At 46.0% G+C, this 23,785-nt stretch overlaps 1 protein-coding gene across 2 annotated transcripts in view; it reads left to right on the top strand.

Moving 5' to 3' along the window:
- SMOX (spermine oxidase) overlaps positions 1-23,475 on the top strand; it is a 70,958-nt gene extending 47,483 nt beyond the window's left edge. For both annotated transcript variants that reach the window (XM_082050221.1, XM_082050220.1), the window contains exons 3-7: positions 1,760-1,986; positions 10,856-11,029; positions 13,424-14,123; positions 21,212-21,372; positions 22,977-23,475. In XM_082050221.1, the coding sequence (XP_081906347.1) occupies positions 1,760-1,986; positions 10,856-11,029; positions 13,424-14,123; positions 21,212-21,372; positions 22,977-23,114 (1,400 nt within the window). In that variant the 3' untranslated portion in view covers positions 23,115-23,475. The remainder of the gene's footprint in view (positions 1-1,759; positions 1,987-10,855; positions 11,030-13,423; positions 14,124-21,211; positions 21,373-22,976) is intronic.
- The last annotated feature ends 310 nt before the right edge of the window (positions 23,476-23,785 follow it).

Here is a 23,785-nt window from a genome sequence, read left to right as displayed (position 1 = left end):
AGGATTATTAGTGTGTGTATTCCTGCTGCCGGTCTGGCATGGGAGGATCGTGTTAACGAGGTGATTGCATTAACGAGGTGATGGCCACACTCAATATTTATGAGCCATCGTTCCTGCCAGGCCGGGTGCTCTGGGACTGCGTTGGAGCTTGTGGAGCCCTAAATATTCACACATTTGTAGCCTGATGCTGCACACGCTTTGTTTTTAGGTACACATAGGAATTTAGTGCTCTGGCGTCCTGTAACGTATATTTTGAAGGACAATCAGCATGCTCCTTAATGACAAGGGGGTTGCTTGAAAAACAAGATACATGGGGCTTCCCTTGGAGGTGGTTTCTCAGCATTTCTTGGAGCTTTCACCCATTAAACTATCTGAACATATATTTACATGTTAAACAGTGTATGATGACTGGTTTATTGGGGGTCAGAGCCCTGGTGCAAACCCTGTTAGTTATAGAGAAGGGAGACAGTGGGGCTGACCAAACCCTTTGTTTTGCAGGTGTATAGATGGAGACTAAACACATTTGGTGTTTAACCTAACAGGGCATCTTTTAAAATAGTTTTTAAAGGCATCAGTAATAAAATATAGCCTATTTGCTCATATGGGGAATGGAAGTGCATTATATTGCAGTTAATCTGAGGTGTATTTGTAAATAAGTTGCATTTTTAATCACAGAACAATATTCTGTATGTTGCCATCCCAGGGTGATGCATTTTTTGCTGTGTTTCCCTGCTGGATGTGCTTTTCTTATGTCTGGGTGTCCATCCCCTCCTCTCAAATGCAGTGGATATTTGAAGTCTTTACTCTATTTACTCCCTACAACTTTAATATTGATGTAAGTGTCCTTATATGTCCTTTTTGCAATAGTACCTGTGGCTTCTTACAGCTCTTTTCCTTCCCACACCCTCTTCATGGCTTCTCTGTTTTCTGGTCGTGTTCTTGAGTTCAGGCTTAGAGAAGATGCTTTAGAAAAGCCAAGTAGCAAGAACAGAGCAGCTGGAAACAACCATAAGAACTGGGAACCTCAAATATTGGGAATTTTGCCTTAAGTATCAGAGGTGTGTTGCTGGGATGTAACTTTATTGGAAACATCCCATGGTTCCAGCGCTATTTCAACTTGAATCCGGAAGGACTGGTTTGAGGAACACCAGTATTGTCCTTGTCTAACAGGGAGAACTCACTTAACTGATGAAATAGGCAGAGTCAATTATACTGTTAAGCGGCATTCTTTGTTTTATCAGCGCTGGGGAACACTGGGGATCATCCTCCATAAGTGCTCCAATGACTGGATGCTCTTGCATTGCGTATATTCACGTAATTATTACATATGCATTATAATTTTTGAAAATTTTGCCATACATCTATACTGAGAAATAATTGATGATGTTAGTTACAATTGTTTAGTTTCTTACTTACAATATATCTACTAATTAATCTATAAACTAAGCACTCTGCTTCTAAACAATGTGTCGCTTCATCTTCTGTCCCTCTTGTCATGCAGAAGGATCTAAAACTTGAAAAACATCCCCTCGTTTTGCAGGTGGTTGAAAGCATTGACCATATCAATTGGTTAACGATGGGTACGTCTTTTATAACTTAATCACATTATACATGAATTTGGCAGCTTCTCTTCGCAAACGTGTTGTCATTGGGCAATTGTTTTCCTTTTACACAAGTACCTTTTATTTAGGGCCGAGTGTGACAAGCTTGCAGGAAAATGGGCTTGGATAACTGGTTTTCTGGGTTTACTCCCCTGCAGGGCACGCCACTTTTGAACTGGGAGCTACGTGGATTCATGGTTCACATGGAAACCCAGTCTATCATCTAGCAGAAGACAATGGTTTACTTGAAGAAACCACTGATGGCGAGAGAAGTGTTGGGCGGATCAGTCTTTACTCCAAGAATGGGGTGGCCTATCACCTCACCAACAACGGGCAAAGGATCCCGAAAGATGTGGTTGAAGAATTCAGTGATTTATACAACGAGGTGGGTGTTCAGCTGTTTTTTCAGGTTTGCCTGGAACATTGGGACCCCTTGACAGTTATAACGTTCCAGAAACTGGACAAAGTTAGAAAACCGGTAATGTCTTTAGTTTCTTTGCAAAATTCAATGATTAGTTTGCTCTTATCTGCTCGCATTTGTCCCTGATGTGGGATTAACTCACTGTTGTTAGGGAGAACAATCTTTCCACATTTGTCATCAATTTAATCACTTCCAGCAACTATTGCTGAGGAGATCCAGTCATTTGCTTTAGAAAGTTGCTACTTAATTAAAAGAATAAAGGAGGGATCAGATTACTAAACAAAGTAGAATGCAAAACCTTAGCAACAACCAGCTAAATATTGTAGTTCTGTGACATTTTATTGATGTTATAAATACCTTAGTGTGCTGTGTAGTGTGCAAAAGTTGGAGCAGCATCATAGGAATTGCAAGTTTTCTTGTATCAGAAGGAAAGGAACATATTTTCTAGTAGATTCAGACCAGCACAGACTTCAGTTTAAGTTTATTTTAGCTGCTTTTGTTCAGTGGTCAGTGAAGTCCTCTTCAGTTAGTGTGGGTGAGGACCTCAATATCACATATCAATATGTGATAGAAGAACCAAAGAGGAAAGAAACCAAACCAAACCAGCAAAATGCAAACAACCAAATCAACCAAACAAACAAAAAACTAAACCAAACCCACACAAAAACAAAACAAAACAAAACAAACAAAAAAAAAACCCCAAGGAACTAAAGAACTACATATGCAGAACCTAAAAGTACTAAATAGAAGCCTGGAAGACGTTTAGTGGAAAGACGAACCTCTGCTAGAGAAGCAATTGTTAGACTCTTATATAAAAAGGGCCCAATTTATTTTCATGTAACTTGGCACTGCCGCTGTCCTCCTGGTGTTTATTCCAGAGGGAAAAGAGGTTTCTTACTGATTTATGTGTTGAAGACCTGTGAAAGATTGAGATTAGTTATGTCGGCATTCAGTAGGAAGATTTGGCCTTAGGCAGAGTGAAGTGAAAGGAGGAGATTTGCCAGAGTTAATTATCATTATTCCTCATATTCTTTTGTATGTCACTTATGAAATACACTTAGGGGGGGGTCAATGCAGAATGATTAGTCCTCCAGGTAATTTGACCTCTCAGTGGGTTGTATAAGCCAGAGCCAGACGTTATTTTCATTGGGCTTTAGCCATGCCTGAAACCTTCGGATTTTCATCTGACAGTGAATGTCACCAGGATTTGACTCTTGGCTAAACACACACTAGATTCAGGTTACTCTTGCATATTTTATTTTTAAAAATATGTCCCTGAGCACAGAGAAAGCCACCGGGACAAAAGTCACTGTAGCCCATGAATTATCCAGAACTGAATGCAGAGCATTCCAAGCATTTGCTTGGAAGGACTTTTGACACTGTCCTGGGGCTCTGAACTGGAACCTGTGATGGGCTCTGAACTGGAACCTGTGATGGGACAGCACAAAATTGTTTTAGAGAGGGGCAGTAATTTCAGATGAACCCCATTATGGAAGGAGTTTAGCAACCTGTGGCAGGGAGGGAATTCTTCTGCGACAAACGCGGGTGGAGTTAGTTCATCAGAACAACCATTTCGTATTAGTGACTTGAAAACAGAACCAGAGCCGGCCAGGAAAAAATACAGGTGAGATGTGTGCGGAGCAAAATTAAGATAAGACAGAGGGAGGAAGCGAAAATTCTGTAGTAAGCAACGTTATTGATGGAAAGGGCGCATCACCAGCCCTGGTCATCCTATCTCAAAGTTGACAGGAAAATCTCCAGCAAAGGGAGGGCATCTCAGGCAGGCTCTGAAATGAGAATACAAAGATGAGAGCTACTTAGCTTTGAGATACAGCCGATAAGATAAAGTCTATAACAAGGTGCCAGCGTTTTGGGGATGATTAATTTGCTAAATGTCCCCTTTATTTCAAAGCGAGAGAAAGGGGGGCAGCCAGCAATGTGAGACAACGCCACATTAAAAGTTAATCTCCTTTACACAACACGTAATTGGCTTATCGTTACCACAGGATATCTTTATCACTAGGAGACAGAAGCGGCTTCCACATTTATGGATTGTAAAAGTGTCTCCAGCTACTCCCTGCGATTAAAAAATATGTAAGGGACGGCTTAAGCCAAGAAGAGGACGTCAGCCAACCTCTAATTGCTGCTTTCTCCCTCTTCTTTCAAAACGTGCTGGAATTTCTTGCCAGGGCAGCTCACGGTTTTGTTGTCCCAGCCTTTTGGGGTGTCGGTCAGATGATCTTTAGTGATTTCAGACACTTGACTGGGGGTTCTTCCCTGTGTTGCTTGGGAAAAATGGGAATTAAGGTGAACTACCCCATCTGAAAATCTCCAGTTAGTAAAGGCTGGATGAAATGCATGTGCTGTGTGGCTTTGGGGACCTTTCCCTTTGCTATAAAGTGCAGAAAATGTTTCTGTTTATGTGTGCTGAGTCAGCCTGGTGCATTTAGTGTGCGGGTTTTGTTCGCTTATTTTCACTATAGCCCATTCCATCTTTTTATTATCATGGCTGTCCAATACGTCCTTATTTTAACTGCCGATGAAATGGGTGCTCGGGAGGAACAGTAGGAATTTGGTCTTCAGTTCTGCATCTTCATGGCATTTTTTTGGTTGGTTTGTTTGTTTGATGAGGCAGGTTTTTTGAGAGGTTTTGTTAAGAACATCTTGAAGTTGTCCAGGATCAAAAGCCATTTTACAGATCACCTGAGCTCAGGCTCCTCACTTGCCTCATTGCAGCTCCCAGATTCTTCTCAAAATCTTGGGGCAACCTGCTGTTAGCAATGGACTAGATGACCTTTGAAGGTCCCTTCCAACACAAACTATTCTATGATTCTACTTCATCTCATCTCTCAGGCCGCATTTTCCACTTTAGAAGAGGCTGAGATAGTAAAGCCCGTGACACACCGTGTTCTGACTTGAAAAACAAAACAAAAAACCCAAACCAACCAGCAGCCGCAATGATGGATGCAAAGCCTAATCAGGGATGGAGCACTGGCATGAGCAGTGGAAAATGTCTTGAATGAACGGGGCTAAATCCATCACAGTTTCATGGCTTGCTTCCCATGCCCTCACGTCGCTGCAGCTGCTGCCGTGGGCTCAGGCTCCAGCATGTGCCTTCAGCTCTGCTTTCCCATCCTCCAGCCCCAGTTATCTTCTCATCTGGACACCACATGTGAGTAGAAGCAAGTGCAGAGGGTCTCCCTGGCGTTTCACTTGGGTCTGTGGAGTCTCGGAGCTGCAGCCTAGCAAGGCGAGCTGAATTTTCCTGATGTGAAAGGCCAAGCACCCCAGTACCTCCAGAGCTTTGCCTCGTTAGCTCATTTGGAAAGTCCTTACGCTTTTTCCGGGCACTTATCCAATCTTTTTTTGGCCGGCTTCTTCTACTTCAATACAAGTTTTGCTTCTTTTTGTTTGCAGTAGCCTGAATTTTTAATGGCTGTAGGAATGCCTTGCAGAAACCTTTATTTGGTTACAAGAGAGCCAGCAGTAGGACTGCTCAGCTCTTTGTTCCTGTAGCAGAAAGGTCCTTAGGAGGGGCTGTTTTAACTGAGAAGCTGTTGCACTGCGTCCAATTCAGTCAAGATCTATCAGGAGCTTGTGAGCAAGGTGACCCTATTCCTTCTCCATGAGAGCAATAGGAAAGACCAATGCCTGCAAGAAAGATCTCCAGTCCTGCAGAATAGCTACCTCGATTTCGAAGCCCACATTGTTCACCTACTCTAGGTGAACCTGCTTTAGTATATGGGTTGGACTAGATGATCTCCAGAGGTCCTTTCCACTAGCCATTCTATGATTGCCAAGCAATGCACCATGAGAAAGGGCATCGAGCTGTGGGCAGGACAGCTCTCCAGCCACTGTTGGTTCTTATTCTTCTTAGACTGTGTGGGGCTGCTTAGGGTCATCGTCACTCTATTTCGTCAGTCTCTCAAAGGGGCACCAGCACTGGTAGGTTCCCTATGGTGTGAGGGCCATGCCATGTATTCATGATCTTCTCACCTTCCTCTCCACTTCTAGGATTGTAGAATCAGTGGATCATATAATAGTTTGGGTTTGGAAGGGACCTTCCAAGGACCTCCCAGGTTGGCCAGAGAGGTGGTGGATGAACCATCCCTGGAGACATCCCAGGCCAGGCTGGACGGGGCTCTGAGCAACCTGAGCTGCTGAAGATGTTGGAGTTGGACTGGGTGAGGTTGGAAGGTCCCTTCAACCCAAACCATTCTATGATTGAATGATTTATGGGGAAATCCTGGGGCTTGGGGGTGGATTTTGGCCTCTACTTATACCACATCTGTGTGACTTTCAAAGACAAGGGGCAGGAGTGTGACCTGACAGCAATGACTGCAGTATCAGTGACTTTTGGGAAAATGTGAATAGGGACAACTCGTCTCAGAGTTGCTTTTCTGTCCCTGCTAAGTTCTCATTTCTCTCTCCAAACATGTATTTAATGCCAACTCTCAGGTATTTGTGAAGGGTGGGAGGATGGTGTTAAGCTGGACAAGTTAAATGCAGGTGAAAAATCCCACCCAAGAATTTCACAGTCCATCTGAGAGTTTCACAGTCCATCAGCTATCCCGATTTAGAATAAGTCACTTAGGCTTTTCAGTAAGGATGTGGTCCCTAAAGACCTGCTTAGCAGGAACCCTCCCTTTAACAATCAGCTAATTAATGGCCTTGTTATCTGTCAGCTTTCTCCTGTGTTCTGCACAGCTTCTGGGGGAGGGATGCAGCTGAAGAATGTCAAACTTTTCCACCCTTCTCACCCCCACCCTGTGCTGGGCTTCACGCCATCCTCAATTAAAACTCCAGTTATCATAGAAAGCAGGACCAAAGGGCCACCAAGAGTCACCGTTCCCTCCCTGTCCCTCTATTGCACCCACAGATGTCTGGCCTTGGAACAGCACAGACATGTCTCCATCAGGGTTTTTTTTACTGACCGGGGATTAAATCACCGCAGTTTTTAAGCCAAGTGAGAAAAAAGACAATGCGACGCGTTGTCAGCGGCGCTGACAGGAAGGAGCGGGGATGGGGATGTGCTTTCCTGACCTCCTTCGGCGCTGAGAAACTTCTTTATTTAGATTTGTTCTTCCTAAGAAACAGCCTCTTCCCGTGGTGGAGGAGCACGTATGTCATGAACACGTGTAGGTGACCTGTGGGTGACAGAGAGGACATCCCTGGTGGGACCCACGTTCCCTGCAGAGACCCCAGTTGTGGGATGCTGGTCAGAAACAAGACAGAAGATACAAGCTGAAGCGAAGCCATTGTTTTAGGATTATGGCCATTCAATGAACTCCTTTTAATTTCTGACCTTCAGACCCATTTCCCTGCAAGATTGGATGTAAACTCTCAGAACTGAGGATGGAAATCTGCAGTCGCTTGAGATGTTCTGTGTCTTTTGCTTCTGCTGATAGTTCTTGCAGATGAGATTCCAGGCCCATTGTTCTGCCCGAACCCAGAGGAGCTTTAGAGTGAGAAATGAGGAGGGGATCGTGCTGGGATGTGAGTAGAAAAGACTGCTTATGGTGCAGCTCTTTGCTGACAGGCATGGTGCTCTCAGTTCGGATGCAAGGATATTTTGTACTGGAACATCAGTAGCATCTTTCAGGTGGTTCTTGATGCTGCTTTTCACTAGGCTCTTAGTAATTAAGACCACTTGAGCTCTCTGAAGAACCCTTCTGTCATCACATCATGATGAAACGATCGAAGGAGAATGTGTTTTTAAATCTCAAACACCTTTTCCCAGTGATTTCAGAGGTGGTCACATAGGCATGAAGACGCTTTCTGTTATTATGAGCAGTTTCCCACCTGAGGGAGCAAACCCAAAGTAACTCCAACTCCAGACAGTGCAATTCTCCTCCTGCTTCATTAGAAATGTACCTTAAATAGGACTTCTAGTGAATCTTTTCCATAGTTTCTTATACATTTTTGTTTGTTTGTTTTGTGTGTAACTTTAGGAACACACTATGAGCAACTTTTTGACTCTTTTGATAGCGTCTTAATGCAGGGCTTGCTGTTGCTTCTTGGCTACAACAGTTTTGTCTTCTGTTCTTTACTGACTGGTTCAGCACCCCCAAGAAGAGAAAAGCAAGGAAATAACAGGGATTCTGGGAAAACACTAAATCTTGATGCTGTTATACTGACCTGCTCTCTGATGAGATTGACATACATAGGAAAGACGTGATGTTTATTTACAGCACAGACCACTGCGCCTTCTCTTTTCTCTGTTGGGCAATGAAGAATGTAAAGGTTAATAAAAACACACCCATGGCTCGCTCATCCCTTTGGCCAAATGGTAGCTGGGTTTTAACGCAGCTCTGCTTGTCTTGTGAACGCGTTATCTGCTTATAATGTGCAATCGGCTTATGAAAGCTGTGCTGTGTTGTGCTGACGCAAGGTCTCCACAGCTTGGACTTGCTGGAAGAGGTTTGGGCCTCAGAAATCAGTGGACCTGAGAACCGTGGGATGTTGAACCTGCCAAAGGGCTTTTGGCATTGGGGACAGAGGAGAAATTATTTCCTTTGTGGGGAAAAAATTAATGAAATATAACAAGGGAAAGTGTAGAGTCTTGTATCTGGGTAGGAAAAACCCCAGGTTCCAGTACAAGTTGGGGAATGACCTATTAGAGAGCAGCGTAGGGGAAAGGGACCTGGGGGTCCTGGGGACAGCAGGGTGACCATGAGCCAGCACTGGGCCCTTGTGGCCAGGAAGGCCAATGGTACCTGGGGTGGGTTAGAAGGGGGTGGTCAGTAGGTCAGAGAGGTTCTCCTGCTCCTCTACTCTGCCCTGGGGAGACCACAGCTGGAATCTTGTGTCCAGTTGTGGCCCCTCAGTTCCAGCAGGACAGGGAACTGCTGGAGAGAGTCCAGCGCAGCCACCAAGATGCTGAAGGGAGTGGAGCATCTCCCGTGTGAGGAAAGGCTGAGGGAGCTGGGGCTCTGGAGCTGGACAAGAGGACACTGAGGGGTGACTCATTCATATTTATAAATATATAAAGGGTGAGTGTCAGGAGGATGGAGCCAGGCTCTTCTGGGTGACAACCAATGATAGGACAAGGGGTAATGGGTTCAAACTGGAACACAAGAGGTTCCACTTCAATTTGAGAAGAAACTTCTTGATGGTGAGGGTGGCAGAGCCTGGCCCAGGCTGCCCAGGGAGGTTGTGGAGTCTCCTTCTCTGCAGACATTCCAACCCGCCTGGACACCTTCCTGTGTAACCTCATCTGGGTGTTCCTGCTCCATGGGGGGATTGCACTGGATGAGCTTTCCAGGTCCCTTCCAACCCCTGATGTTCTGGGGTTCTGTGATATCAGCAGAGAATGAGAAGCTGCAGGAGCCTTTGAAGGAGAGGCTGCCATAGTTCTGTCACTTCCTACCAAGCATTTACTTTGGAGTTGAACTTCTCAGTGTGTCCAAATAATCTGTCTGCAAAGAAAGATTGTAAATTGTAATCAATCCACCTTTGACCCAAAAAACTCCCCAAGCAGGGATCTTGCCTCTCTAATTTTAAGGGTACTGAGCACGCCTGTGGCATGATAAAAATGAGAGGGTGACTCATTCGGGCCAAACAAGTCATGAATGGGATGAGCTGCATTTCTGGGAGGCATCTTTTGAAAGCTTTCCTGTGTTAAAAGATTCCTCTGAGTTTTTCCATGGAAATGAAACGCCGTGGTTCAACTGCAGTCTCTCCTGCAATATTACAGACAGAAATACTGATTTCTCCGAACACCCACCAGCAGATGGCCAAGGTGGATGGTTGTTTTCTTGCTTTTAAGTCTATTGTACACTGGAAAAGTGGGGTTAAAAAATAAGGTCAGGACGATCTTGTTTGAAGAAGAACAATTTGTTAGAAAGGGATTTTTCTTGTGGGTCCTACTGGAGGGTAACTGGGGATGTCTTTTTGTCTTATGGTTCTGTACCTGTCTTGTGCTCAGCAAGTAAAACCTGCACATACAAAATATGTTTGCTAAGCCTGTGTTGGTTGCTCCCTGTTTTTCAGGGGACAACAGAAAAAAACAATATGAAACTGAATTAGCCCAGCCTGGTGGATTCCTGGGCATTATTGCTCAATAACAGAGGGGGCGAAAGGGCTGGTTCTGGGTTAGAGCAGCCAAATGTATGTGCCCTGCAACGTGGGCTTGCACTTGAAACACACTAAGGTGGGAGAAGAGCCAGTGATTTCTCGTCAAATGCCATGAAACACATAGGTTCTACTTCTTAAGTTCAGTCCCAGTAGATTATGGATGGAGACTGGGACCGAGTCAGGCTGTGACACCGCTCAGCAGAGCCAGAAATTACACGTAGCAAACCCAGACGTGTTGTGCAGAAAAGTTCTGTGCTCTGCACTTACCGATCCAGCTGTAGTATCTCAACAGCTGGTTGAACAACAGGCTGTAGCTCCTGAAAATGGCAGGACTGCCTCACTTGGTCTTCTGCAAGTGATAGAATGGACATGCTCCAATTAAATAAATGACTTAATAGTAACTTAATGACTTAATAGTAACTAGACCATTCCAGGTGAGTAGAATCGTAGAATCAGAGAGTAGTTTGGGTGGAAATGGGACTTTAATGGGGACCTAGTTCAACCCCCTGCCATGAGCAGGGACATCTTCACCAGCTCAGGTTGCTCAGAGCCCCATCCAGCCTGGCCTGGGATGTCTCCAGGGATGGTTCATCTACCCCCTCTCTGGCCAACCTGGGCCAGGCTCTCACCACCCTCAGGGGTTGAGCAAAGTGCACGATAAATGTGCTGGTTTTGGATGGAGGAAAAAGCATCCCACTTGGGGCTTGGGATTCAGCTGTGAATCACGTTGTCCATCTTTCTTTCCTGTCTCTTGCAGGTCTATAACCTGACTCAGGAGTTCTTCCAACGAGGTAAACCAGTCAACGCTGAGAGCCAGAACAGTGTGGGCGTCTTCACACGGGACGTCGTGCGCAAACGCGTCAAGGCCGATCCGGATGACACAGAGACCGTCAAGAGGCTGAAACTGGCCATGATCCAGCAGTACCTAAAGGTGTGTGCACATGTCGTCGTTTGTTTGTTTTGGCTAACAACAGACAAATCTTAAACCTCAGAGACCTGGCTAAGCCTTGCACATCACTGGGGAATTGGTTTCTGTGGTGTCTTTCAGCTGGGGCAGTTTGTGTTCATATCACCAACTCTTCCTTGTAGGGCATATCTGAAGAGTGGGCTGCAAGAAATAATGCCTTTATTATTTTTTTTTTCCTCTCCTTACTTTAAACTTCCATCTTTCTAATTAGAAGGGGACATCCTAGGCCCTGTTAAATTTTCTGGTGTGTTTTAACATTTTCTTACCATCTGAAGCTACTCTGTCATCAGCTTCTTTTAGTTATGTCTTGTCTTGTGCCTTACACCTGGGACCCTGTGGTCCCACCTGAGTATCTTTTACCCTCTTCTGCCTCTGTCCACATCTCAGAAACCAGAAGAAATGTAACTTTGATACTAGTAATTTGCTGAAGAAATCTCTGGAAAGCATTTTGAAGGTAAAGCAATAAAATCAGAGGTAGATTGTATAAACCATGTCCTGATCATCTTTCCTCATGGCTTCCCTAAGTCCCTTTTATCTCCTTGATGCCTTGGCCTAAATGAGATCTCTGTGGGATGAGGACTTAATGCTGCATCAAGCATTCCTCAAGTAAAGTGTAACAGTTGTTCCTATTTCAATTGTAATGACTTATAAAGTCTTATGAAATGAAGCAGGGGACGCAAGTAGTGCTTTGTGATGTGGGTAAGTGTGTGGTATTCACTAGTTACAGGTGGGAAGCTCAAACAAAGAGAAATAAAACCCCAGAGAGTCTCACAGGAGGTCTGTGATAAAGCTGAGATTTGAACTAAGGCATCCTGGGCGCTGTTCTGATATCTCCCTGTCCTAAGCCCAGAGTTTGTAGCGCAGGGTGTCTCCACAGCTGCCACATAAAGACTCATCATTTATTGTGTTATCCATGTAACATCACCCACGTAGACAATGTTAGTTGTTTGATATACCTCTGGTTTTCTTGATTACTTCTGTGGTTGCTACAGGTTGCTGCAGCCAGAGACTTTTCCACAGCCCTTGCGAATCCCTTCTCATGTGTAAATACCTGAGAACAACAAAGCTTCTGATACTTAAGACTATTAGATCAGGGTTGTTGCTGAGAGAGTGAGGATTACCAGGTGTCTCAGGCAAAGTGTAGGTGCAGAGTTGGTATCGTGGGCCAGCAGAACTGACCCTGCGTGGGTGTTGGAGCTGTCGGATGGGGTGGAACCACAGCACACTCAGAGGACAGGTCTTCTTCAAGACCTAGCTGCTGGTGACCTGGGCCTGTCCTTGCTCAGTCTTCACTGGAGTCACTGGGCAATGACCAGGAAGGGGCAAACACCTGTTTGTGAACTACTTAGTGCAACTTTGACTTGTTTGCTTGATATCTTAGCCCGGCGCAGAGATTACTGCCCTGCACCAGGATGCTCCACAGGGGAGGTCAAGGCTTGCCAGGTTTCCAGACATGTCATTACAGTGTGTAAAGAGCTGGAAAACTGACCAAAAGGGGTGAGGCAAGGAATCATAATGTTCCCTTTGCCTAAAGTGGTTAAAGAATTACAGCATGCAAATCATTGTGACTCTGGTGATTTGAAGATTTTAAGATCACTGTGTCCCCTGCATCAGTATTATCATTAGAAACTTATCACAAGGCTGAACATCCTGCCTTTGTTCCAGGATTTCTGGAAGCTACAGTTACACCTGATAATCCTGCAAACATTAACCAGCAGGTTTCGAATCTAAAGCTTTGATAATCACATCAAGTGAATCAGACGCAGTCTTGGCATTTCCCTTTTCTGTCTCCTCCAGTTCCTTCTGCGTAGGTTACTCTCACCTCTGGCAGGTTGTTCGCTTGCTGATTGCTGACTGTTTGACAGCATGTTGTAAGCTCCAGGCGGCAGAAACTGCTGCCAAAAGTTTCTCCTGGCTCCTCATGGGAACATCTATTAACATTGGAAAGAGCATCTGATTAACATAGCTCCAGCTTCTGTTGCAGGAGCACCGAGCAGCCAGTCCCTGGCAAGTAAAGTGGCTTTTAAATGACAGAAAACTGTCAGAACTGTGACTCAGAGTCACGCAGAAGCAAAGACATCATCTCTGAACTCTGGATGATGCAACCGTGGCCAATGCAACCCAAGCTGATGCAGCTTTTTACCATGACATAGTGGCTTCTCTGCTTGGCAGGAAGGCCAAGGATTGATTTTTGTTAGAACCTGTGGCTAAAGGCTTCTTTACTAGCAAAAATAATGTGGATTAAGAGTGGGATTCAGGACTCCCAGCTTGCGCAGCTCCTCTGTGCCCTTGCAATGTTGTTCTGTGGCAAAATGAGTTGCTCTGTGGCGACGTTGCTTTTGTGTTTCTTTTCCTTAGGTAGAGAGTTGTGAGAGCAGCTCCCACAGCATGGATGAAGTCTCGCTCAGTGAATTTGGGGAATGGACCGAAATCCCTGGGGCTCATCACATCATCCCTTGCGGTTTCATTAAAATCGTGGAGATTTTGGCCCGCTCCATTCCCGAGTCTGTCATCCAGCTTCGCAAGCCGGTCAAGTGCATCCACTGGAACCAGTCAGTCAGCAAGGAGATTGAGAGGGTGGCTGACCACAACAGTGACCTCCCCGAGGAGGACAAGGGCTCCGATGTCTTCGTGGAGTGCGAAGACTGTGAGTTCATCCCAGCCGACCACGTCATCGTGACTGTGTCCCTGGGAGTCTTGAAGAAGCGCCACGAGACCCTGTTTCATCCTCGCTTGCCCGAGGACAAGGTGATGGCCATTGAGAAACTAGGGATCAATACGACTGACAAGATTTTCCTGGAGTTCGAAGAGCCTTTCTGGAGCTCCGAGTGCAACAGCATCCAGTTTGTCTGGGAAGATGAGGCAGAGAGTGAGAGCTTGACTTATCCCGAGGAGCTGTGGTACAAGAAGATCTGCAGTTTTGATGTGCTCTACCCACCGGAGAGGTACGGCCACGTCCTGAGCGGCTGGATCTGTGGAGAAGAGGCTTTGATTATGGAGAAGTGCGATGATGAAACCGTGGCGGAAACCTGTACCGAGATGCTACGTAAATTTACAGGTCAGCCATGCTCTGGTTCCTTTGGTGAGTGGTGAAGAGAGGGAGAGCGGGGCTGGGGTGTGGAATAACTGCTAGGAAGGAAATGCACTAAAGTAATTTTTAGTTCTTTTGGCATTTTACGTCCTTTTGAACGGGCTGTGCGTGTACCTCCTGCTTGGGTGTGCCTGAAAGCTATTTATACAGAGACACTGATAACGGGCTCAGGAAGTGGTGGGTAGAAGTGCTTGAGGATTCCACATCCTCTGCTTTATTTAATCACAAATAACTCTTTAGCAGCTGGAGCTCAGTGCTCCTGGGGACTGATCTCAGCTGTGGAAAGCTCTTTTAGAGCCAGGGGAGTTGAACTTGTTTAGATCAACTGAGATGGGGTGATTGAATCTCATCCCTGACTTCCACTCAACTTGAGGCAATGTGGAAATCTCATTGGCTTGAATTTCCAAGTGATCTTGAGAATTTCCTTTTTCTGGGTGCCTCACCTAAACCGTCCTGGACTTCACAGATTTCACATATACTGAGCACACATCACATTAAAGGGTCGTAGCGAGACAGATCTTTTGTGTATTTTGCTGAGAAAATCCATTATGGAATCACCAAAAGTAGCAATATTTGAACACGCTGAGCCTTAGTTTGTCTGCAGTCACTTCTCTAGAGCCTGCACACCTTCCCAAGGAAAGGCCTTTTAGCATCCACAGAGTTCTTTGAGATCTCCTGTGCAACTGTCAGGTAGTAACACTGAAAGAAATAGTGATTGACTCACTGACAGTCTTGAAATAAGGATTTTGGATTTATACATAATTACAAGCAATTATAAGAGCAGCATCCTCCAAGATTAGATGTGTTTTATGCTCTTCTAGAGATAGGCCCCATGATTGAGCTATTTATATCTGATAGCTTGTTAGCCAAACCTCAACACCCAGTGGGTTTCCAGCCTCACCTCTTGTCTGTGAACCTCCAATTAACCAAAGAAATTTGCCTTCAGAAGTGTAGCTTTCCCTCGTGCTTTCAAATTATTTTCTACCAACAACATGGAGATCTAGAGAAAGGGTTTTAAGAAGGAAAAGGAATTACTGGAGGGAGTACAGTGGCAGGCTATGAAGATGACGAGGGGTCTGGAACATCTTTCTTATGAGGAGAGACTGAGAGAGCTGGGGCTGTTCAGCCTGGAGAAGAGAAGCTGAGAGGGGATCTCATCAATGCTGATCAGTATCTCCAGGGTGGGTGTCAGAGGATGGACCAGACTCTGTTCAGTGGTGCCCAGTGACAGGGTGAGGGGCAACGGGCACAGACTGAAACACAGGACTGAAACATATTCTGTCTGAATATGAGGAGAAACTTCTTCAGTTTGAGGTGCCAGAGCCTGGCCCAGGCTGCCCAGAGAGGTTGTGGAGTCTCCTTCTCTGAGACATTCAAACCCGCCTGGACACGACCCTGTGTGATCTGCTCTGGTGACCCTGCGTGAGCAGGTGGGTTGGACTGGATGATCTCCAGAGGTCCCTTCAACCCCAACCAGGCTGGGATTCTGTGAAGCTCAGGACTGCCCGCATAACTGGCTACTGTCAAAAGAGGCTTTATAATAGGTTTTACTGCTTTCTTCAGAAATCTTAGTTTAGACACTGGATTCAGAAACCCAAATGCAGCAACCAAAACTGAAACCTTGTTTCAGCTTGTTCCTGTTGTGTTGATGTTGGAAGATAAACCTGTGGCTCCCCAGCAGCCTGCGGAGAAGTGGGATGAATCGGTGAATGCTTGACTCCGGGCAGCTTCTCCCTCCCGAGCCGTTTGTTTTCAGTGGTGTTGGGTATCCCTTCGTTATGTTACAACGTCAGTACATACACAGCTTCTTTCCTCCTGACCTCAAAAGGCCGACTGCTGCCCTACACAGGCGTAGCAGGCGGCTCTTCTCTTTGAGGCCAAGTTGTTTCAGTGCCGACGTCTCCCAGAGCATATATTTGTTGCAGCAAGGCCTCTTTTTTTCTAAAACACTTTGATTCCTCAGTAGGAATTTGGCTCTTTGGGTCTGTCTTAGTTTGGCAGATGGGAGAACACTCTCCCTCTTCTTTCGTGGGCTCCTACGCTGTTGTTATTGTTTACATGTGTTGGATGTTCCTCTCTTCCTCCCAGGGTGGAAATATGTTGGCGCTGGGTCATTGGTATGTGCTGCAGTTGGTGTTCCAGCTGATCCTGCACCTGGTCACTGCCCATCAGACCCTTCAGCAGTGCGAGCTCTAGCTCAGCCCTCTGCTAATCCTGGCTTATCTAACCCTGGAGAACTTCACACTGAATTTACCTTGCCTTGCAGGGAACATTTTATGCACCTGCTCAAAACTGCGAGAAGAAAACTTGTCCTTGCAGCACACATTATGCAACGTGACCTGTTGCACTTTCTGCCCCAAAATCTTGTTAAGTTGTAGAAAAACGTTTCACAGCTGTTTCAGGGTGGCCTCGCTAAGGTAGCTGGGTTTATCCTGTTACTCTTGCTCCCCTGTATTCCCTCGCAGGTTCACAGAAGTAGCAGGACCTTAAGCCTAATCTGGGCTGAAACAGAGAAGCATGTTCAGCTCTCCATGTACCTACCGTCTTCTCTACTAATCCGTTTCTTGGGAGTGCGAGAGTGGGATAGACCAGCTAAGTACTGGTTGTGGGGGGCCAAAGCAGCCTTCTCTCTAACTGTGATCATTTCTGGAAAAGACTGGTCTGCTCTGGTCCGGTTAGCACGACCTGACCCAGCTTTTAAAGCTTTTCCCACCACCCAACTTCATGTAAGTCAACTAACTGAGTTGGGAAATTAGTCTTCTGAAGTTCCTAGACTCAGTGCAAAGACTCTTCCATAAGGCAGTTCAGATCTTCCACAGCTCACCTGGTGCTCTGTGACACCTTCTGTAGAAGCTTTTATCTACTGAGTATAGAGAGGGCCTTACATTCAGTGATGAGACTAGATAGTATGAGCCTTATAATGTTCACTTTGCCTTTTGTAGCTTTAATGTTCTGAGTATAAAGCCCCCCATGTTCTTATTTCTTATTCTTCTATTAAAGAATTTATACATTATCCAAGTGGGTTCCCATCTTCAGCTGTATTTTCCCAGTCTGTTGCTCATGGAAGCCTTTGCGTTGGCTTCAGAGGGTCTTAGACCAGTCCTAGGTTAAATCCGTTCTTTTAGACTCGGTGTTATTTCACACTGAGAATTTCTCTCTGAGAGGAGATGATCTGTCTCTGACCTTAAATTTCACATGCAGGTTGGTGTTGTGGATTATCTGGCTTTGCTGTATAAAGCTCCGAGGATTGTTCTTACCTAAGAACCATTGACAACTGCTGCTCTTCACAGCTGGATGGCTGTAAAGCAGCATTCTCTAAATCTGATTAAATGGGATGTGTCGGGACAATTAGAAGTCTTGCTCTGCTTTCTTTGTTGGCTCAGCTCGGAGTGTTGGAAGCCAGAAGGCAGGAATTGCAGACCTGCTCCCTTCTGAAGGACTCACTGATGTGTCAAGCTGCAGCTGGTGATGCCTTGAGTTGTCCTCCCCATCCTCCAGCTATTTCTCTACAGGGGAATGGATCTCTTTTAGGTTCTGCATCATATCTACCAGCTCCTGTGGATGTCTGGGATGCTCCAATATCTCTCTGGTGGCTGCAGACACTAAAGAGTGTGTAGTACCACAGTTCTCTGTTGGCCTTGATGGGATCTTGGATACCCAGCTCTCAGGTAGACAACTAAATTTGGGTGTCTTCATTTAGATCTGTGCGTTGATTTCATGATAATCCTGTGTCTCATAGTCAGCCCCATAACCAATCAATCTGCAGTAGCTGAATAAGAACAGGGTTGTTTGAGGCACATGGAGTTCATAGAATCACAGAATGGTTTGGGTTGAAGGGACCTTCCCATCTGCCCCAGTGCCACCCCTGCCATGAGCAGGGACATCTTCACCAGCTCAGGTTGCTCAGAGCCCCGTCAAGCCTGGCCTGGGATGTCTCCAGGGATGACAAACATAGCTTCACAAATGGGAATCTGTGGCATAAACATAGATACCCTCCTATTTCAGTGAAGGCAAAGGTCCTTTTTTAGCCTTTTTATCTCTTTTTGGACAGTATATACTTAAAAGTTTCCACATGTGTATTGTTACTTTTATGTGTAGACAAAGGCATGTGTTTACCCATCTAGGAGTAGGGTGGCGAGTAGTATTGACCCCGCGATAGGGGCTTCAACATGCTCGGGTGTGCTGGAGAGCCTTAAAGGAGCTCACGAGAGCTGGTACCTCTGCACCACACAGCGTGCTGCTGGGGAAGGAGATTGGCTTTGCTTCTGGGAGCTGTACAGCTGCGTTTTCACAGAATCATAGAATCATTTTGGTTGGAAGGGACCTCAAGATCATCAAGTCCAACCGTTAACCCACCCCTGGCACTACCCCATGTCCCTGAGAACCTCATCTCTGTGTCTGTTCAACCCCTCCAGGGATGGTGACTCCAGCACTGCCCTGGGCAGCCTGTTCCAATGCCCCACAGCCCTTTGGGGAAGAATTATTTCCTAATATCCACATGCCCAGGCTCCTTAGCCCCACTCCATGCTGGCAGCTGGCTTGGGCATCTCTGCGTGAATCTCTGCCATCTGCCCGAGGCCACATGCTTCATGTCGCTGGGCTGCAGTTTCCCTTGTGATGAAGTTACTACATGAAGAATTCCCTGGTGGGAAGGCTGCTGTTCACCTGCTTGTGTACACAGCACAAGGTCATTCACGGGAAACACTAGAGAGAGACAGAACTGGTGCTTTTAGCAGTCTGAATAATTGCTCTGTTAAATATTGATGGATTTATACAATTGTTGATTGGGCTGATGACTCCACAAACCCTTTTGTTAACAAATTTCAGTCTTTCAGTAGATCTGTGGTCTTATCTGCAGGCTGGCAAGCCCTCATCTCATTGCTTGCAACACTGCGTATTCCTGATGTTAATCATCTTTTTATCAACACCTTACTTGACCCCTGTATTGAAAATCTTCTGCGTAACTTGACAGTGGAACCAGAGAACATGCACCAGCTACAGAAGAGGCACCACCACCCCACTGCAGAGACTCGTTTCGTTTGAAAATCCATTTTGTGATTGTTTTTGTGTAATGCAAAGCGGTGGATGACTGCTTTGGCCCTGTTGTCTAACAGCTTTCATGGTGTGTTCTCCTGGGCCTTCCCACAGCCCTTAAAAATAAAACACGATAACTTATTTCCTTGACGCATCTGAGAGCTCCTTGTTCTCAGCCTCCCTTGGGCTTTTCACTTCCATCCCAGGCATTCCTGCTTTGAGGATTCTCACAGGAGCTTTTTTTAGAGGCTTTGTTATGCTAAATTGTTACTCCTGAAACAACAGCGAGGCATAGGATGTATTTTGTTTGCAGGGTATATTCGTTTTCTAGTCTGTGCTATATTTTGATCTGGGATGTTGTTAGAAAGTGTGATCTGGCAAACCATCCAGGGCCCTTTGCTCTCTTTCGGCCTCGTATTTCATAGTTCTGGTTGGCACACAATATTCCTAAAAGCCGTAGCTGAACCAGGGATGTAACCTGCTCCTGGTTTTGAGGAATTAAAAATACGACTAAAAAACTGTTTAGTAGAACTAAATGAAGTAATGCCTAACTAATCTTTGCAGTTGGATGTCTCCCTTTCTAAGCTTTGATGGAGAAAGTGGGGGAATTTGGATCGTCTTCATAGCAGCCTAAGCATTCTCAAGTGCTTCAGGGTCTGAAGCAGGTACAGGAACTGTGCAAGATGCAAATATGTCTAAATTATTCTTCATTCTTGTGCTGACAGTCTCTTAGAAACATAGAATTGTTTAGGAAGACCTTAAAGATCATCATACTGAACCATAAACCTCACATGGCTGAGTTCACCACTAAACCGTGTCCCTAAGCACCACATCTACACACCTTCTAAACCCCTCCAGGGATGGTGACTCCAGCACTGCCCTGGGCAGCCTGTTCCAGTGCTTGGTAACCTTCTCAGTGGAGAAGACTTAGACTCAACCCAGGTAGCTGAACATTTCCTGGATAGGTGAGGTTTCCTCAAGGGTGGGTTTCGGTTTTGCTGCAGACACAATTTATCTTCATTGCAATTTTCCATGTTGCATCTCCCCATTCCTCTCTTGCCCAGATATGACCACAGGAGGGAAACAAGATCCCGGTCAACGACACTGAGATGGTCTCAAACCAGCCTAGCAAGAGGGTCTCCAAAGAATGACCCTCCTTACTTCAGTTCTACCTGAGGCTCTTGGCCACAGTCCTGGATGCCATGTGCTCCTGTACTCTTGGGGATGGGGACAGTGGCTGATGATGGCCCCATTGGTGCACTCAAGTGCCCCCCACTTCTAGGTCCTACATCCTCTTAGCTGTGGAAATCCTACAGCAATCTAAAAATCCTACTTCTGGCCTCAAAAACCTTCTTTCCATGCCATGTGCATCCCCCAAAATGGGTCCATTGGATTTTACATTCGTTTCGGGGGCAACTGATCAGCAGTTGGACTAAGTAATACAGGTTTTGAGAACTTTTGACAGGTTTTCCTATGGCTCCACTTAATTAGGGTTTGCCCTCTGACATCCTTACCCACACCTCTCTCACAGGACTACCCAATCCAATTTAAGATTATCAGGTCCAGCCGTTAACTTAACATGGCCAAGTCCACCACTACCCATCCAATTTAGACTGAGCACCCAATTAAATACCTAAAATTATGTGAGATCAGTCCTATGCTTGATCACCACCAGGCTCCCCGGGGCAAATGAGGCCAGGAGATGCTCCGTATTTTCAACCAGAGGGTGACCAGGGTTCCCTGAGGCTCCCCAGTCTTTTAGGAACATAAACATTTTAATGATCTTTCCCAAAATGGAAGACTGCAGCTGAGATGAAAAGGGATGCTATTTCTTTATATAGATACTTAGTGATAAAAAATAGATCAGGTTTAGGGCCTCTTCCCTGTAGCCTGCGGGCTCTGCTAGGATGTATTTTCAATAGATCAGGCTGAATTCGTGCCAGCCCACACCTTGCACAGGCATTGCCATGTCTTCTCTTGGACACTGTCTGATGTTTTGTCTTCTCCTTCTTTCCACCCAGGGAATCCAAACATTCCGAAACCTCGCCGGATCCTGCGGTCCTCCTGGGGCAGCAATCCCCATTTCCGTGGATCCTACTCTTACACCCAAGTCGGGTCTAGCGGGGCTGATGTAGAGAAACTTGCTAAACCACTGCCTTATGCTGAAAGCTCCAAAACTGCCGTAAGTATGGCCCAAATCGGTTCTATGGCAAGAAAACTAATGTGAGAGTGGGCAGGGTTTTTGGGGGGGAAGGTTGAAAGAGACAATCTCTTGTTGGGCCTCCAGTAGTGTGTTTTCCACATTTTTATTCTTTCCCCATCTGGACAAATAATATATCCGGGATTTCACCTTGTCCATGTGTCAGAGGTGCGTATTAGGAAATCTTTCTGTGTTGGCAGTAGGCGTCTAACTATTGATGCAAGAGATTAGACACTGTGTCTCACCCTGTGGGTTTTGGATCATAGAATCATTTTGGAAAAGACGTTTAAGATTGTCAGGTCCAGCCGTTAACTTAACATGGCCAAGTCCACCACTACCCATGTCCCTGAGAACCTCATGTCCGTCTGTCCAACCCTCCAGGGATGGTGACTCCAGCACTGTCCTGGGCAGCCTGTTCCAATGCCCCACAGCCCTTTGGGGAAGAAATTGTTCCCAGATCCAACCTCAACCTCCCCTGGCACAACTTGAGGCCGTTTCCTCTGCTCCTGGCGCTTGTTCCTGGGGAGCAGAGCCCGACCCCCCTGGCTCCAAGCTCCTTTCAGGCAGTTCAGAGATCAGAAGGTCTCCCCTCAGCTCCTGTTCTCCAGCTGAACCCCCCAGGTCCCTCAGCCGCTCCCATCACACTTGTGCTCCAGCCCCTCACCAGCTCCGTTCCCTTCTCTCAACTCGCTCCAGCACCTCAAGGCCTTTCTTGGCATGAGGGGCCCAAAACTGACCCCAGGATTTGAGGTTTGCCTTCCCCAGTACCCAGCACAGGGGGACGGTCACAGATAAGATGTCTGAAATTGAATAGGTGTCCCTCCTTTTTCTTCAGTGGAAGTGTTTTTTTCCTCCATTTTTTGGGCAGAGAGGGTGATGCTGATGAACCAGGAGAAGACTAAACACAGATAAGATGTCTCTGAAATTGCTGTCCGGAAAAACAAATCCTTAAAGCGCAAAAGGCTAAAGTGTAATATGAGGGAGCAATAAGAGGAATTGTTGGAGAATTGTGGTGCTCAGTGACTTCTGTAGATTGGTTTGAGGTTATCAGAGCTGGTGTCTGGCTTTGTGATGATGACTCAGCCCTGCAAACAGCTCTGTGAAGGCACAGCAATGAGGATGAGCTTGACATTTGATAGGACAAGGGTGATGGTTTTAAACTAAAGGAGGGAGATTCAGGCTGGACATGAGGAAGAAATTGTTGGCCCTGAGGGTGGTGAGAGCCTGGCCCAGGTTGGCCAGAGAGGTGGTGGATGAACCATCCCTGGAGACATCCCAGGCCAGGCTGGACGGGGCTCTGAGCAACCTGAGCTGGTGAAGATGTCCCTGTCATGGCAGGGGCGGCACTGGGGGAGCTGGGAAGGTCCCTTCAACCCAAACTGTTCTATGATTCTATGACGGTGACAACCGTGTGCTTGCCTGTTCCCATGCTGCACCACATTTGGTGTTTGAGAACCAGAGCTCTCAAACCTCTGTATCACCTCATGGGAATGTGGGAGAGCACAGAAAGTTTTATCTCCTTTTAGCCTCACATCTGCTTTCCGGTAAGTGCTGCTGAGTTGTTCTGCTCTTCTCCTTCTCCCCAGCCCATGCAGGTGATGTTTTCAGGAGAGGCCACTCACAGGAAATACTATTCCACGACCCACGGTGCTGTGCTTTCCGGGCAGAGAGAGGCCGCTCACCTCATCGAGATGTACCAGGACCTCCTGCAGTGCCGGAACTGAAAAGCCCCATGTTTGTCAACACCACCAACTCCCAAATCCTTGTGCAGGTGTGTGGAGGGGTTCTTTTCTTTTCTTAACTTCAGTTCACAGTAGAGCAGCCTTTATCTTTTTTCTATTAAAAAAAAAAAGAGCCCTAACTGTTTAAAAAGTTAGTCATGAATAGCTTCATTTCCATGTGCTGTATTGTTAACAGGGAAGGGTGCTCCTTTTGTCTGGTAAACTGTTTCTTTGTCATTTTAATTCTAACTTCACTTTTGGTGCCTATCAGTTTTTTTTCTTTCTGCATTGTAAGTGCCTTCGATACTGAAATAAATGTTGTAATAAAAAGACTTGGGTGCTTTGGTACTTCCTGGACACTTCACTCGTTGTCTTGTGACTCTTTTATTCATTGTTATTAAAATAAGGTTTTTCTTCCTTCCTGCAGAATTTGGAGTAGGAGGATCTTGAGATCTGGATACTCGATGTACCAGTTGATTTTAACTGTTCAAAGAATTACACCTTGGAGGCAGAGTCTTGCCTGGATTAGCACAGAAATCACTCTGTATTGGTACATGTTTAACTCCATTTGTCATGTGTCTTTCAGCTTGTGCTTCAGGAAATCTGCCTATAATTTCCCAGGGGAATTTTCTCTTCCCTCTGGCTTCACTGAGCCAGCCCGTGGGGAGTTATCG

This window comes from Streptopelia decaocto (assembly GCF_964273445.1).
Source record: "Streptopelia decaocto genome assembly, chromosome: 4".
NCBI classification, from domain to species: Eukaryota; Metazoa; Chordata; class Aves; order Columbiformes; family Columbidae; genus Streptopelia; species Streptopelia decaocto.
This window is presented reverse-complemented; position numbering and strand designations above follow the sequence as displayed.